This window comes from Trachemys scripta, chromosome 5 (assembly GCF_013100865.1).
Source record: "Trachemys scripta elegans isolate TJP31775 chromosome 5, CAS_Tse_1.0, whole genome shotgun sequence".
NCBI lineage: Eukaryota > Metazoa > Chordata > Testudines > Emydidae > Trachemys > Trachemys scripta.
Window position 1 is genome coordinate 109259937 of NC_048302.1, and position 13455 is coordinate 109273391.

Genomic DNA, 13455 nt, shown 5'->3' on the forward strand with positions numbered 1-13455 from the left:
CAACTCCATTGGATGATTTTTGTATCTGTGAGAGTAAATCCCATGTATTGCATTGAAAACTCATCTTAAGTCAGCAAGAGTAAAAACTATAAGGGTGTAATGATCTATTTCGATAATTTTTCTAACTATTCTTATTCAGTGCTAAATTTTTTTTGCTTTGTTGATTTGGCAGACCTTTTATATTGCCGCAGAAGGTGGGATTTTACTTTACTTTGGTGTTTCTCAAACTGGTCTATGACAAAGTTGCTAGTGATCTGACGAGACCCAGCTAATCACGTGATGCTATCTCTGTTCTTTTTCCAGCTGGTAAATGCATTAAAAGATGGCTAAAATATGTTACACACCTTTCCTAATACTACTTTTCTGTGTTGGAAAAAATTAAGCAATTGCTGGTTTTGCCATAGGGGTGTTGTGTGAACACAAATTAAAGGAGATATGGCCTCATAATTGAAAATGGGAAAAGAAATTGTTCTCTAAGACAATAGTTTCTCTATTAGAACATGGTACACACCATGAAAAAGTTTGAGAATTCAAATGTTAGTTTATTACAGAACTACAATTTGTATGGGACATTCCTAATGACCTCTTACCAACTTGGCTTGGCAATCCTGAATTGACAATGTGGACAATGAAAGTTAACTTAATGTGTAAGTGAAACAGCTCTTTGACAAACTTAATCTTTGGAACATTCTGACATTCTCAGAAAAACAATCAGTATTAAGGATTAATTGTCTGGTAAAACTACATTCTTAAAATATTTTGTTTGCTATAGTAAAAGTTCATTCTGAAAGCAACATTACACTGACTTATAGCTTTATTTAATTCTCTTGCACTATTTTTGTTTAAACACCTTTCACATGTGAAACCACAGACCTAGAAGTCTACAAGACAAATTTCAGCTCAGTATATTTTAAAAGTCAAAGGGCTAGATTCTGGTACCCTTACTTACATTAAGTAGTACCTTACTTTCCAGGTAATCTCATTGATTCCATAGAATTATACATGGAGTAAAGTAGAAAGGGATTCAAAATCTGGGCCAAAATGATTAAATTTCTTGAGTAAGTATTTTACCATTATTAAAAGAAAGATAATCAAAGAAAATTGTTCATTTATATTAATGCATGTGTTCCATGTGTTTTTCCCCCCCTAGATCTTCCTCAGAACTGTGATCCTAACATTCCCCTAGTTGCTCAGGAATTAATGAAAAAGATGATCCGTCAGTTTGCAATTGAATACATTTCAAAAAGTAGCAAAATTCAAGAGAATAAAAATGGTTCATCATTTGAACCAAGTCTGATATGTAAAAATATCCAAATGAACCAAACGGAAAACTCCCTTCAGGAAGAACAGGATAGCCCTCTAGACCTCACTGTGAATAGAACTCAAGAACAGAAAACTCAGCAAGGTAAATCTTTTGTGTCTGTTTCTTTAATATGCTGCTGTTTTGAAATTGTTTTCATGTAGAATTGTCTTATTGTCCAAATCTGAACAATCGAAAATAATCACTATTTTAAAATGTTTCTCTATGCAAAGTAGCATTCAGTACATTAAAATAAATTCTATTGTAGATTATTAAAATCCATGTATAAAAAAAATCAGTTACTGCATGATTGATTTTTCTGTATTTTTTCCACATTAACAAATGGTTCTCTAAACAGCCGCAGAAATCTCATGGGAAAACTTTGAAAAAATTATTTCAAAAAACTTTTTTGTTTGTGTGCCATATGTCCCTAAAAGCTAAATATTCCCACTCCTGGATCCATGCACTCAATGACTGGTGGCAATTCAGCAACCTTTGGAACACTAAAGCTCTTAAACCACCTCACCAATGTGCAGCATAAACCTGTTGAATGATCTACTGCTTGCTTCCCTCATTTACTTTTTGCACCATTAACAGGATGGAAGTACATATTACACCTATTTGGTTGCTAAGAAAGTGAGGAAACCAGTTTATGATGACTTTATTGAAGAAATGGGATTTAAGAAGCCTGAAAGGGAGGGAGAGAAGATACTGGTGGATGATGTTCCAAGCATAGAGGGCAGTATGAAAGGAGGCACAAAGTCCGAACAGGAAAAGATGAAGGGAAAAGTAAGGATAGAAATTTAGTAGATGTGTATGAGGAAGTTTTAAATGGAGATTCTGTATATGTAGGGATGAGATATTGAAGAACCTTGAAAGTAAGGACAAGGAACTTGAGTGTGTGTGTGTGTGTGTGTGTGTGTGTGTGTAGTGTTTGTATGTTTTTTTTATGTTTTTGTTCTTTAGGATGCTAATAAAGGGAATCGGGTGGAGTGATGGCATAGTGACGGGAGGCGGTGGGATTTTGAATAGATTGAAGGAGGTAGACAAGGTAATAAGTTCTTTTTGGATATTTGGCTCATTAGGTTCGAGCTGGCTGTGGAACATTAAGGAAATATCAGAGACAACTGAAGTTTCATGATGGTGATATAGATATACAATTAACTTTTGTATCAATCCCAGCCCTTCTGGCTTTTTTCATTTTTTCCTGCCTAATTTACCATATCTCTTCTTCCATGTTTACCTGCTTCTGTCCTCACAATCTTTCTCTGTTGGTATTTATATTTTAAGGGGGGGAATGCTGATATAACTTCACAATTTAATAAGTTAACCTGTTCTCTCAGCATCACAGTTTTAGTTTGTTTTTGTAGACTTGTTAGGTTACCTTTATAGAAACAATGGAGGAAGAGATCTGGGATATCCTTTTTTGCCTCTGACTGACTCTAGGTACTGCTTTCCTTCTAGTACAGTATAGTAAGAGCGGCTGTTTTAGGCTGAAGCCCTCAGTAAAAACTCAGTATTTTGTTGAGAGATGGGGGGATGGAGATATGAATAGGGTGAATATAGTACCACTGCCCAAAGATGGTGGCACTAGTCAGAATAGTTCCCTTGGGTCTCCAGGCCTGAATTTGGTCCAGCAGCAGTTTTGCGGGAAAGGTTGATGATTCTGCCATGGCATTTGCAACTCTGAAATTAGGGTCCCCTTGTGCATATGCATTAAGATACAGTCTTTAATTATAGAATCATCATCATACTATTTTTTCCACATGGATGCACCTCCCCTCACTACCTATGCTCTGCTCCTCACCCTGTGTTCCATTCAAAATTCATTGTTCATTTCTCCTGGGCATCAGCAATCAGAAGCATTGAGAGCACAGGAGAGACAGACTCCCTCCTCTCATTTCCTATGCTAAACACTACGGTGGCCCCTGATTGCAGGGCAGAGCAATTGCAGGGAAAATCCTTCTCACCACCTGCAGCACTGGTGCAAGCCCAGTACAGACAGACTCTTCATTGACTGTTTCTACCAAACTTCAAGTCTCAAGTGAGTACGTGTGAACTGCAGGGTGTGTTTTTTTTTTTTTTTTTTTTTCTTTTGAGGCTTATAATTTGGCCAGATTTGGGCAGTTTTTTCATGCAGCAGCAGAAGGCATATTCCTGATACCAGGGCAGCACCACCTTACCCCATACCCTCCAGTTTCACATCCCTGCTCTAAAGCATGGAGATGCTAGTGTTTTAGTGAAATGTTTGTAAGAATTTTTCAAGATGGACAAAACAACATAATTCTTTCCAGCCTTGTTCTAAGAAACAACTTAACTTTTTTTGTGAAATATTCTAAAAACATTCAGCCATCCAGCATGGAAAATTCAGCCCAAATGGTTGAAGTTCAGCAAAGTTAAATGAAAGTAACTAATAGAAAGTGCTTGGCATTGCTACCAGTTCTGCCTGTAATATGTTACGCACTTGCTCCAGGGAACTGTGCCAGGAATTGTGGGATAGATGCAACAATCTATAGGCCCTGCAACGCGTGCGGGCACTGTTATATGAGGATGGGCACACGGTGTACACCTGAAGCAGGGTGATTAATAAGGATAGATTGTACTGTAGCTTCAGGTGGAATTTTTTAATATAAATGCAGCCATAGCGGACAACTAGGAGAGCTGGGAATTGCCATGTTTGTCACAGAGGAGAATCGCAAGGTCCTCCCCCAGTTGCTTTATCAAAGGAAGAGATGCAGGAGTAGACTCTGGGGAGTCACAGTACTGGAAGAATATGCCTGTCGACCCTGAATCTCCACTCTGTCACTTTGAGTACAGAAGGTGGGGACCCGCAAGGATTTTAAAAATTAATACTTGCCACTCCAGGCTTCTTTAAACTCCCAAGGTTACAGCTTTTCTCTGACCTTGGCTTGGTAAATGCTGCCATCACCCAAATGCAAAAAAAACCTCTGGACCCAGGAAGGAGCACTTGGGAATTCCTCCCTGTGGGGTACCCTCAAGCCCTTTTCCCACTCCCCCTCTGGGGAAGAGCTGAGAGAGAAAACAAAGGAAATTAGCTGTTGCTACCAGCTAATCAAACAACATGAACAAACCTCTTAGGACACCAACAGTCCAATACTGTTCTTAAAAAAGGTAAATTCTATTAAAAACAAAAAGGAAGAAAATACATCTGGAGTTTAGGCTTTTGCTAGATTTTAAAAGAGCAATTCCAAAAATTAAGCACCCAAAATAGCTTTCTTGGGGGATAGCTTAAAGGTTACAAGGAAACAAAAGCATCTGAGATTAGCACAGAGGGGTTTACAAGCCTTAAAAAATAAACAGAAATAAACCTAATCGCGTCTTTCTAAACATTCCTAATTTACTTACATATTTGGGTTGTTAAAAGTTCTAGATATGATCTGATGGTTTTCAGATCTGTTTCAAACTTTACACAGCATTCCTGCTGCCTGTCTCTTCAGCCCAGAGAGAGCAACAGACCAAGGGAAAATTTCTTTCCCAATTTTAAAAAGTTCTAGCCTTCCCATTGGCTCTTTTGGTCGGTTGGCCACTTTTTTTTTTTCTTTACCTGGGGGACTTTTTAACCCTTTACAGGTAAAGCAAGTAGAGAACAGCTACCAAGGGGGATTTTACAGCTAACTGGCTGGCTTGGTGTCCATGAAAGGGAGCTTATGCGCGTGTGTCGTTCCCCGTTTCCCCCCCACACACACACACACTTCATTTATCACCCCTTCCCCCAGACTAACACGGCTACCCCTTTGATACTTGACACTTCTCAGGCCACTAAACTGCATTTGGTTGTGTTTTTCTGGTCAGGTCTGTCACTGGGGTGGTAATTTGGCTGTAGTTTGGTACAAATCGTCGGTAATACCCAGCCCAAGAAGGATTGGGCCTGCTTCTCTCACTTAGGGACAGGCCAATTTTGGATAGCATTTACCTTTGCATGTAGGGGGTTGATAGTACCTTGACCCACCTCCTTGACCCACCTGTCCAAGGTACATTACACTGTTTAGGCCTATTTGACACTTTTTGGCCTTAATGGTTAATCCTGTCTTCCTTATGCGCTAGAAGACAGCTTGGAGATGTTCCAAGTGTTCTGCCCATGAATGTGAGACTATAGTCACATTGTCGAAGTAGGCGACTGCAAATTCCCCAAATCCAGCCAGAAGGTTACGTACCAATCTCTGGAAGAGGCGAGTCAATTTCACAGTCCGAAAGGGAACATTAAATTCCTACAGCCCTACATGAGTGATGAAGGCTGACCTTTCCTTGTCTGGATCATCTAGCGGCACTTGCCAGTACCCCTTAGTTAAGTCTAAGGTGGAGATGACCTGGGAACGTCCCAGTTTCTTCAATAGCTCATTGTACATGGCATTGGATAGTTTTCTGGGCATGTTACAGCATGTAGTTTACAGTAGTCCGTTCACAAGCGGATTTCCCCATCTGGTTTGGGAACCAGAACCACTAGAGAGGCCCATGCACTTCAGAGGGGCAGATTACACCCATCTGTAACCTGTCCTTGCACTCCCTTTCTATTGCAGTTTCGGTTTGAGGAGCCATCTGGTAGGGTTGGGCTCTAATTGGGCGAGCATCACCTGTGTCAATGGAGTGGTACGCTCGTTCTGTCAGTCCTGGGATGGCTGAAAACATTGGCGTGAAGCTGGTGCACAGCCCACTTTTTTTTTTTTTTTTTTTTTAACCTGGGGGACTTTTTAACCCTTTACAGGTAAAGCAAGTAGAGAACAGCTACCAAGAGGGATCTTACAGCTAACTGGCTGGCTGGGTGTCATCAAAGGGCGCTACACCCCCCCACACTTCATTTATCACAATGCCCTTCAGCTTCTTGACTGTTAAATGGGACTGGACTGTTGAAAAATACTGGTCTGACAGGAAAGGGCCAGGATGATACTTGTGGCACCAAATTGGTGACCCAGGCTTTGGTTCCTAGATATGGTAAGAAGACACTGCTTGCTATTTTTATTCAGCTATGACCTTTTCTCCGGACTTAATGCTTCCTCCAAATCCAGCAGCATTAAATCTCACAATGACAAAGGCTAACACCATTAATGTATGTAAGACACTCAGGTAAACATCATAACCTAATGCATGAAGTCTACAGCATCCTAAGCATTTTGCAGATTTTACTTTTACAATATGGTCTGGTGTTTGGGTATCCAGTAATTCAGTAATTTCCCCCTTGTGTATTATGCTGAATTCAAATAACTCTAAACTTTGCAGTTTGCTCACATGTCAAGAGATTTTTTAAAAGACATGAATGTTATTGAAACCTCCAGAAATTAAGATATTTCTCATATAGATGCTCAAGCTGGTACTCTAGTCTTTAACCAAAAAAAACATTTGAACCATTCCAAGAGTTGGTATTCTAATTCCTGTTCTTCAGAGTGGCCTTTTTCATGCATTTTGTTTCTGCCAGGGTAATGCCCAGGCTTGGAGACCTGTTATAAAATAACAGAAGATAGTACTCTGTGTTCTATCCAATTTCTTCCCAAAAGTCAACATTGAGATTTACTATTTCCAAAACACTGGTCTGCTATCATTTTGCCAAATCCATTACTTCTAGAAGTCAGTTTCATAATAGTCTTGGTCTGCTTGAAGTGCTAGCTATAGCTAAATTAAGCCATGATTTAAACTATATATAGAGTTATTACTCTTATTGACTTATAAAAGATCCTGAGTTTTTCCCTTAAATTATTAATTAGATTTTCCAGAAATATCCATGCATCCAGGACATTAATCCATCCCTTTGAGATTGCAGAGATTGTCCTACTGCATCAAGCATATCTTAGCTCAATGGCAAAAAATGTTCACTGGTGACAAAATGAATGAGAAGAAAAAGCCTGTGAATTGGGAATTCTGGTAGCCTTCAGGACCACTTGTAAATAGTCTAACTTTCCTCCAGAATTTGCTCCTCTCTGTGCATGTCCACAGTATAAGGCATAGAGATGCAGTCTCCATTTTTTTTACTTTTTATATTGCTCATTGTTATCTCTATTTACTGTGTGTACTGAACAAGTAAAGTATATAGTTAGACCAAGAATACAGTCTGTAAAGGAATTCAGTTAAGGTTAGAGAATATAAGTCTATCTGCCAAGATGCTGGTAATGGACTCATCCACTGTCGGCTGGGGAGCTCATCTGTGTTAATGGAGCTGCCCTTTGAACCTTTGGCATCCTGTTCTTTATACCACCTGCCTATGAAGACCATCTACTTTGATATATTTTCAAAGTATTTGAATGAAGACCTCCTTTTGGTTAAATCCCTGGCTGTGCTAACTGTAGCCTGCAGAGTTCTTAAATTCATAGATTCTAAAGCTGGAAGGAATCACTGTGGTAATCTAGTCTGACCTCCTGTATAATAACAGGCTATGCAACTCCCCCAAAATAATTCATAGAGCATATCTTTTAGGAAAACATCCACTCTTGATTTAAAATTGACACTGATGGAGAATCCATCACAACCTTTGGTAAGTTTCTCCAGTGGTTTAATTACCCTCATTTAAAAATTTGCGCCTTATTTCTAGCTTTGTCTAGCTTCAAATTCCAGCCATGGGATCATTTTATACCTTTTTCTGTGAAATTGAAGAGCCCATTATTACATATTTGTTCCTCATATAGATACTGTAATCAGGTCATCCCTTAACTGTCTCTTTTTGTTAAGCTAAATAGATTGATCTCCTTGTGTCTATCACTATAAGGCATGTTTTCTAATCCTTTAATAATTCTCATGGCTCTTCTCTGAATCCTCTTCAGTTTATCAACTTCCATCTTGAATGGTGGACACCAGAACTGGACACAGTACTCCAGCAGCAGTCGCACTAGTGCCAAATACTTAGGTGAAATAACTTCTCTACTCTTACTTGAGATTCCCCTGTTTATGCACCCCAGGATTGCATTATCCCTCTTTGGCCACAGCATTGCACTGGGAGCTCATGTGCAACTGATCATCTGCCATCACACCCAAATTTTTTTGAGTTGCTTCTTCCCAGGATAGAGTCCCCCATCCTGTAAATATGGCTTACATTCTTTTCTCTAATGTATATGTTTACATTCAGCCACATTAAAACATGTACTATTTGCTTGCACCCACTTTACCAAGTGGTCTATATTGCTCTGTACTAGTGACCTATACTCTGTTATTCACCACTCCCTTCTTCCCCTCCTCTCCCCCCCCCAATTTTTTCTGTCATCTGCAAACTTTATCAGTGATGATTTTATATTTTTTCCAGGTTGTTAAAAATGTTAAATAGTGTTGGGCTAAGAACCAATCCCTGAGGGACCCTGCTGGAAACACATCAACTCAATGATGATTCCCCATTTACAGTTACATTTTCAGACCTATCAGTTAAACAGCTTTTAATCCATTTATAGTGTATTGGGTTAATTTTATATCTTTCTAGTTTTTAATCAAAATGTCATGCTGTACCAAGTTAACCACCTTACAGAAGTGTAAGTTTGTTACATTGACACTATTAACTTTATCAACCAAACTCATAATCTCATGAAGAAAATAACAGGTTAGTTTGACAGGATCTATTTTCCATAAACCCATTTTGATTGGAATTAATTATATTACCTCCTTTAATTCTTTATTAATCAAGTCCTGTATCAGTTGCTCCATCTTGACCATGATGATTATCAGATAGGCAGGCCCATAATTACCCGAGTCATCCTCTTTACCCTTTTAAAATATGTGGCACAACATTAGCTTTCTTCCAGTTTTCTGAAACTTCCCTGGTTTTCCAAGACTTATTGAAAATCAACATTACTGGTTCAGCAAGCTCCTTAGCCAGCCCTTTTGAAACTCTTTGTTGCAAATTATCCAGACTTGCTGATTTAAAAATGTCTAACTTCAGTAGCTGCTGTTGAACATTCTCCTGAGATACTAGTGGAATGGAAAGAGTGTTATCATGTGATATGACTAAATCATCTGTTTTTTCCCAAATAGTAAACATTTCTCTTTTGTAAACACTTCTGCTTTTTCTGCATTATTATTGATAAATCTACCATTTCCATCTAGTAGTGGACCAATATATCGAAATATACACAAAATATATCATAACGACAGAAGAGGTAGTGCTGGTGGGGGCGTGGTGCTATATGTGAGAAAGCATAGAGTCAAATGAAATAAAAATCTAAAAATGAACCAAACTGTACCATACAATTTCTATGAATAGTAATTCCATGCTTGAATAATAAGAATATAGCAGTAGGGATATACTACTGATCACCTGACCAAGGATGCTGATAGTGACTGAGAAATGCTCAGGGAGATTAGAAAGGCTATACAATTAAGAAATAATAATAATAATGAGGTATTTCAACTATCCCCATATTGACAGGGTACATGTCTCCTCAGGATGGGATGCACAGATGAAGTTTCTTGAAACCTTAAATGACTACTTCTTGGAGCAGCTAGTCCTGGAACCCAGAAAAGGAGAGACAATTCTTGAGTTAGTCCTCAGTGGAGCACAGGATCTGGTCCAAGAGGTGAATATAGCTGGCCACCATGGTAGCATTTCATTTCAGAAAGGGGAACTACATAAAAATGAGGAAGTTAGTTAAACAGAAATCAAAAGGTACAGTGCCAAAAGTGAAATCCCTGCAAGTTGCATGGAAAATTTTTAAAGACACTGTAATAGAGACTCAACTTAAATGTATACCCCAAATTAAAAACTATAGATGACCAAAAAAGTGCCACCATAGCTAAACAGCAATGTAAAAGAAGTGGTTAGAGGCAAAAAGGCATCCTTTAAAAAGTGGAAGTTAAATCCTATTGAGGAAAATAGAATAGAGCATAAACTCTGGCAAGTGAAGGCCAAAAAAGAATTTGAATTTGAAGAACAGCTAGCAAAAGACTCAAAAGTAATAGCAAAAAACATTTTAAGTACATCAAAAGTAGGAAGCGTGCTAAACAACCAGTGGGACCACTGGACGATCAAGATGCTAAAGGAGCACTCAAGGATACAGCCATTATGGAGAAACTAAATGAATTCTTTGCATCAGTCTTCACAGCTGAGGATGTGAGGGAGATTCCCATACCTGAGCCGTTCTTTTTAGGTGACAGATCTGAAGAACTGTCCCAGTTTGAGGTGTCAGTAGAGGAGGTTTTGGAACAAATTGATAAACTAAAAAGTAATAAGTCACCAGGACCAGAATGTATTCACCCAAGAGTCCTGAAGGAACTCAAATGTGAAATTGCAGAAGTATTAACTGCAGTCTGTAACCTATCATTTAAATCACCTTCTGTACCAGATGACTAGAGGATAGCTAATGTGATGTCTATTTTTAAAAAGGGCCTCAGAGGTGATACTGAATTTAGGCTTACCTGCCTGTAATTGCCAGGATCCGGCAAATTGGTGAAACTATGGTAAAGAACAAAATTATCAGCCATGTAGATGAACACAATTTGTTGGGGAAGAGTCAACATTGGCAAGGCATGATTTCCTTTTACAAAAACAATCTGCTAGAATTTTTTTGAGGGGGTCAACAAGCATGTGGACAAGGGGAATCCAGTACATATACTGTACTTAAATTTTCAGAAAGCCTCTATGAGGTCCCTCACCATAGGCTCTTAAGCAAAGTAAGCTGTCATGGGATAAGAGTGGTCACCAAATGAAATTAATAGGCAGCAGGTTTAAAACAAAAGGAAGTATTTCTTCACACAACTCACAGTCAACCTGTGGAACTCTTTGCCAAAGGATGTTGGGAAGGCCAAGACTATAACTGGGTTAAAAAAAAAATACATAAATTCATGGAGGATAGGTCCCTCAATGGCTATTAGCCAGGATGAGCAGGGATGGTGTCCTTAGCCTCTGTTTGCCAGAAGTTGGGAATGGGTGACATGGGATAGATCACTTGATGATTACCTGTTCAGTTCAGTCCCTCTAAAGCACCTGGCATTGGCCACTGTCAGAAGAAAGTATACTGGGCTAGATGGACCTTCAGTCTGACCCAGTATGGCTGTTCTTATGTTCTTAATACCATTGTTAGGATTCCATTTGTTCCTAATTGACTTAAAAATCTCCTTGTTGTACTTAATCCAGCTAGCCATAGATTTCTCCTTGTGTCCCTTTTCTTCCCTTACCATTTGTATACAATTCCTGGCTTCTGATTTGTATTTGTTACTGTTAACTTCCCTTTTCATCTATTTGTAATATTTCATTTTTAATTTTTTTTTTTAAGAACTGCCTTCACTTCCCCTCCAAACCAAGTTGGTTTTTTTTAGTGAATATGGCCTTCTGATTGTGACTTTTTTGGGCAACTAGTAAAGCGTTCTTAAACAATTTCCAATTATCATTCACATTTTTCTGATTAAATTCTTCCTTGCATCTAATTTGGCTCATAATTGTTTTCAACTTTGTGAAATTGACCCTTTTAAAGCACCAAATATATATATATCACTGGTTTAGACTTTATTCTGTTTTCACATTAGAAATGTAATCAAGTTGAGATCCCTCGTACCTAAATTACCATTAATTCTTTCTCAAATCCTTGTTTGAAGAACTTTATTCCAAATAGCAGTTCTTCCTTACTCTGAAGGGGGCATCTTTGGGAGCTTCTTGGTCAGACACTTAATGAACTAGCTTAAAATTAAGATGTCCATACTTTAGGAATGAGAAAAAAATAAGGCTTCTAATTTCAACTTTTGAGTCTTCATTATCTGCCCTGGTCCTACTTTCATGTACTCCTTTCTTCCTTCACCAAAACAATTAATGTTACTTCTACAAAGCCAGAGGGTCATCTTCCAGAAGCAGGGACCACAGTGCACAAGAAATCCTTTTGACTATTTCTGACTTACCAGACTATTCTATATTAGGGCTACTGCTTTTTCTGCACTTTTTTCTTATTCAAATTTTTTTCATCTCTCTTCGATATCCCATTAAAAAGAGTGTGTAAAAGACATTTTATCATCTTGCCATACGATAATGACTTCAGTCCTCATAGCTATTCTTGGTGACCTGTTTGTTTATTTAGCAATGAATAAACTTGCTAGAGGAAGGACAGAGCCAACTGATCTTAGCCTTTGTCTTAAATTGTTCTGTTGCCACCACCGAGGCTCAAGACTGAGTTGACCCATTTAATCATATATCCCCATCATCCCAGGGAACTCTTTCTTATTCACAAACTTATAGGATATTTATCTGTGCTTTGACAGCCACTCAACTAGCAACTGTACATAGCAGTTGTGCTTCAGAAGCCTGTGTTTCTAGTCCTAGGCTCTTTCCTTCACACCCCTACCTTAGCCTGTCATTGGCCACATGTTAATCCAAGCCCATCTCCAGAAGCATGGAAATTCCAGTGATTCCATCTTGATGACTGTCTAATTCAGGATAGTTCTCTTTGAAGATGTAATTAAGTGTTTCCCATACTCTTGTCTTTTTCCAAACCTTAGGTTTTCTGAACCCTGTCAGAATCTCCCCTTTTCCATTCAGAATATCATCCACTTGGGAGTTCTTTTCCACATGGAACAGAGGTGGTCTTGCTGCGTTGTCTAAAAAGACAATGTATCTGGCTAGGTATTTCAAGCTCTTCAGCAGAGCTTTCTTCCTCCAGAAAATGAGCTACTTGCCCTCTTATAGCCTGTCTCACAGTAGTTCCCTGGTCCACTTTCTATTTCTGTCTCTTCTGCTGTACTTGGTAATCATGAACCTCTGCACATCTCCAGTGCATACTTAGCATCTTAAGGCTTGCTCCAGATGCCAGAATCCTTTGGCTTACTAGGTAGATACTTTTTTAGTGACTTGGCCCAATGCTCTCTTATTAGTCATCTTTATTATTATTTATCTGTATTGTGGTGTTGCCTAGGAGCCCCAATTAAGGAGCATGACTCCATTGTGCTAGTTACCATACAGACATGTAACAAACAGTCCCTGCTCAGGAGAGCTCACAAGAGATGCTAGAAGAGATTTGTAGGTACAATAGCAAGTGAATAGAACTGGCTGAAAACTAGAATTTCCATTCTGTGGAAAATTTTAAAAAAAATTAATTGATAAATAGAACAAAACATGAAGTTTCAGAACTTCCAACTGAACGTTATATTTTTGTTTTGACTTTTTATAAATGTTTCTAAAGCTACTCAAAGCCCCAACAATCTGCCATGTGGGCAGAGGAGCTAGGGCTTCTGAGCTGCTGAGGAGA

At 38.7% G+C, this 13455-nt stretch overlaps 1 protein-coding gene across 8 annotated transcripts in view; it reads left to right on the forward strand.

The window, feature by feature from the left end:
- LCORL (ligand dependent nuclear receptor corepressor like) overlaps window positions 1-13455 on the forward strand; it is a 167416-nt gene that overhangs the window by 98610 nt on the left and 55351 nt on the right. For all 8 annotated transcript variants that reach the window (XM_034772414.1, XM_034772415.1, XM_034772418.1 and 5 more), the window contains one exon: window positions 1151-1405. In XM_034772414.1, coding sequence (XP_034628305.1) covers window positions 1151-1405 — 255 coding nt within the window. The remainder of the gene's footprint in view (window positions 1-1150; window positions 1406-13455) is intronic.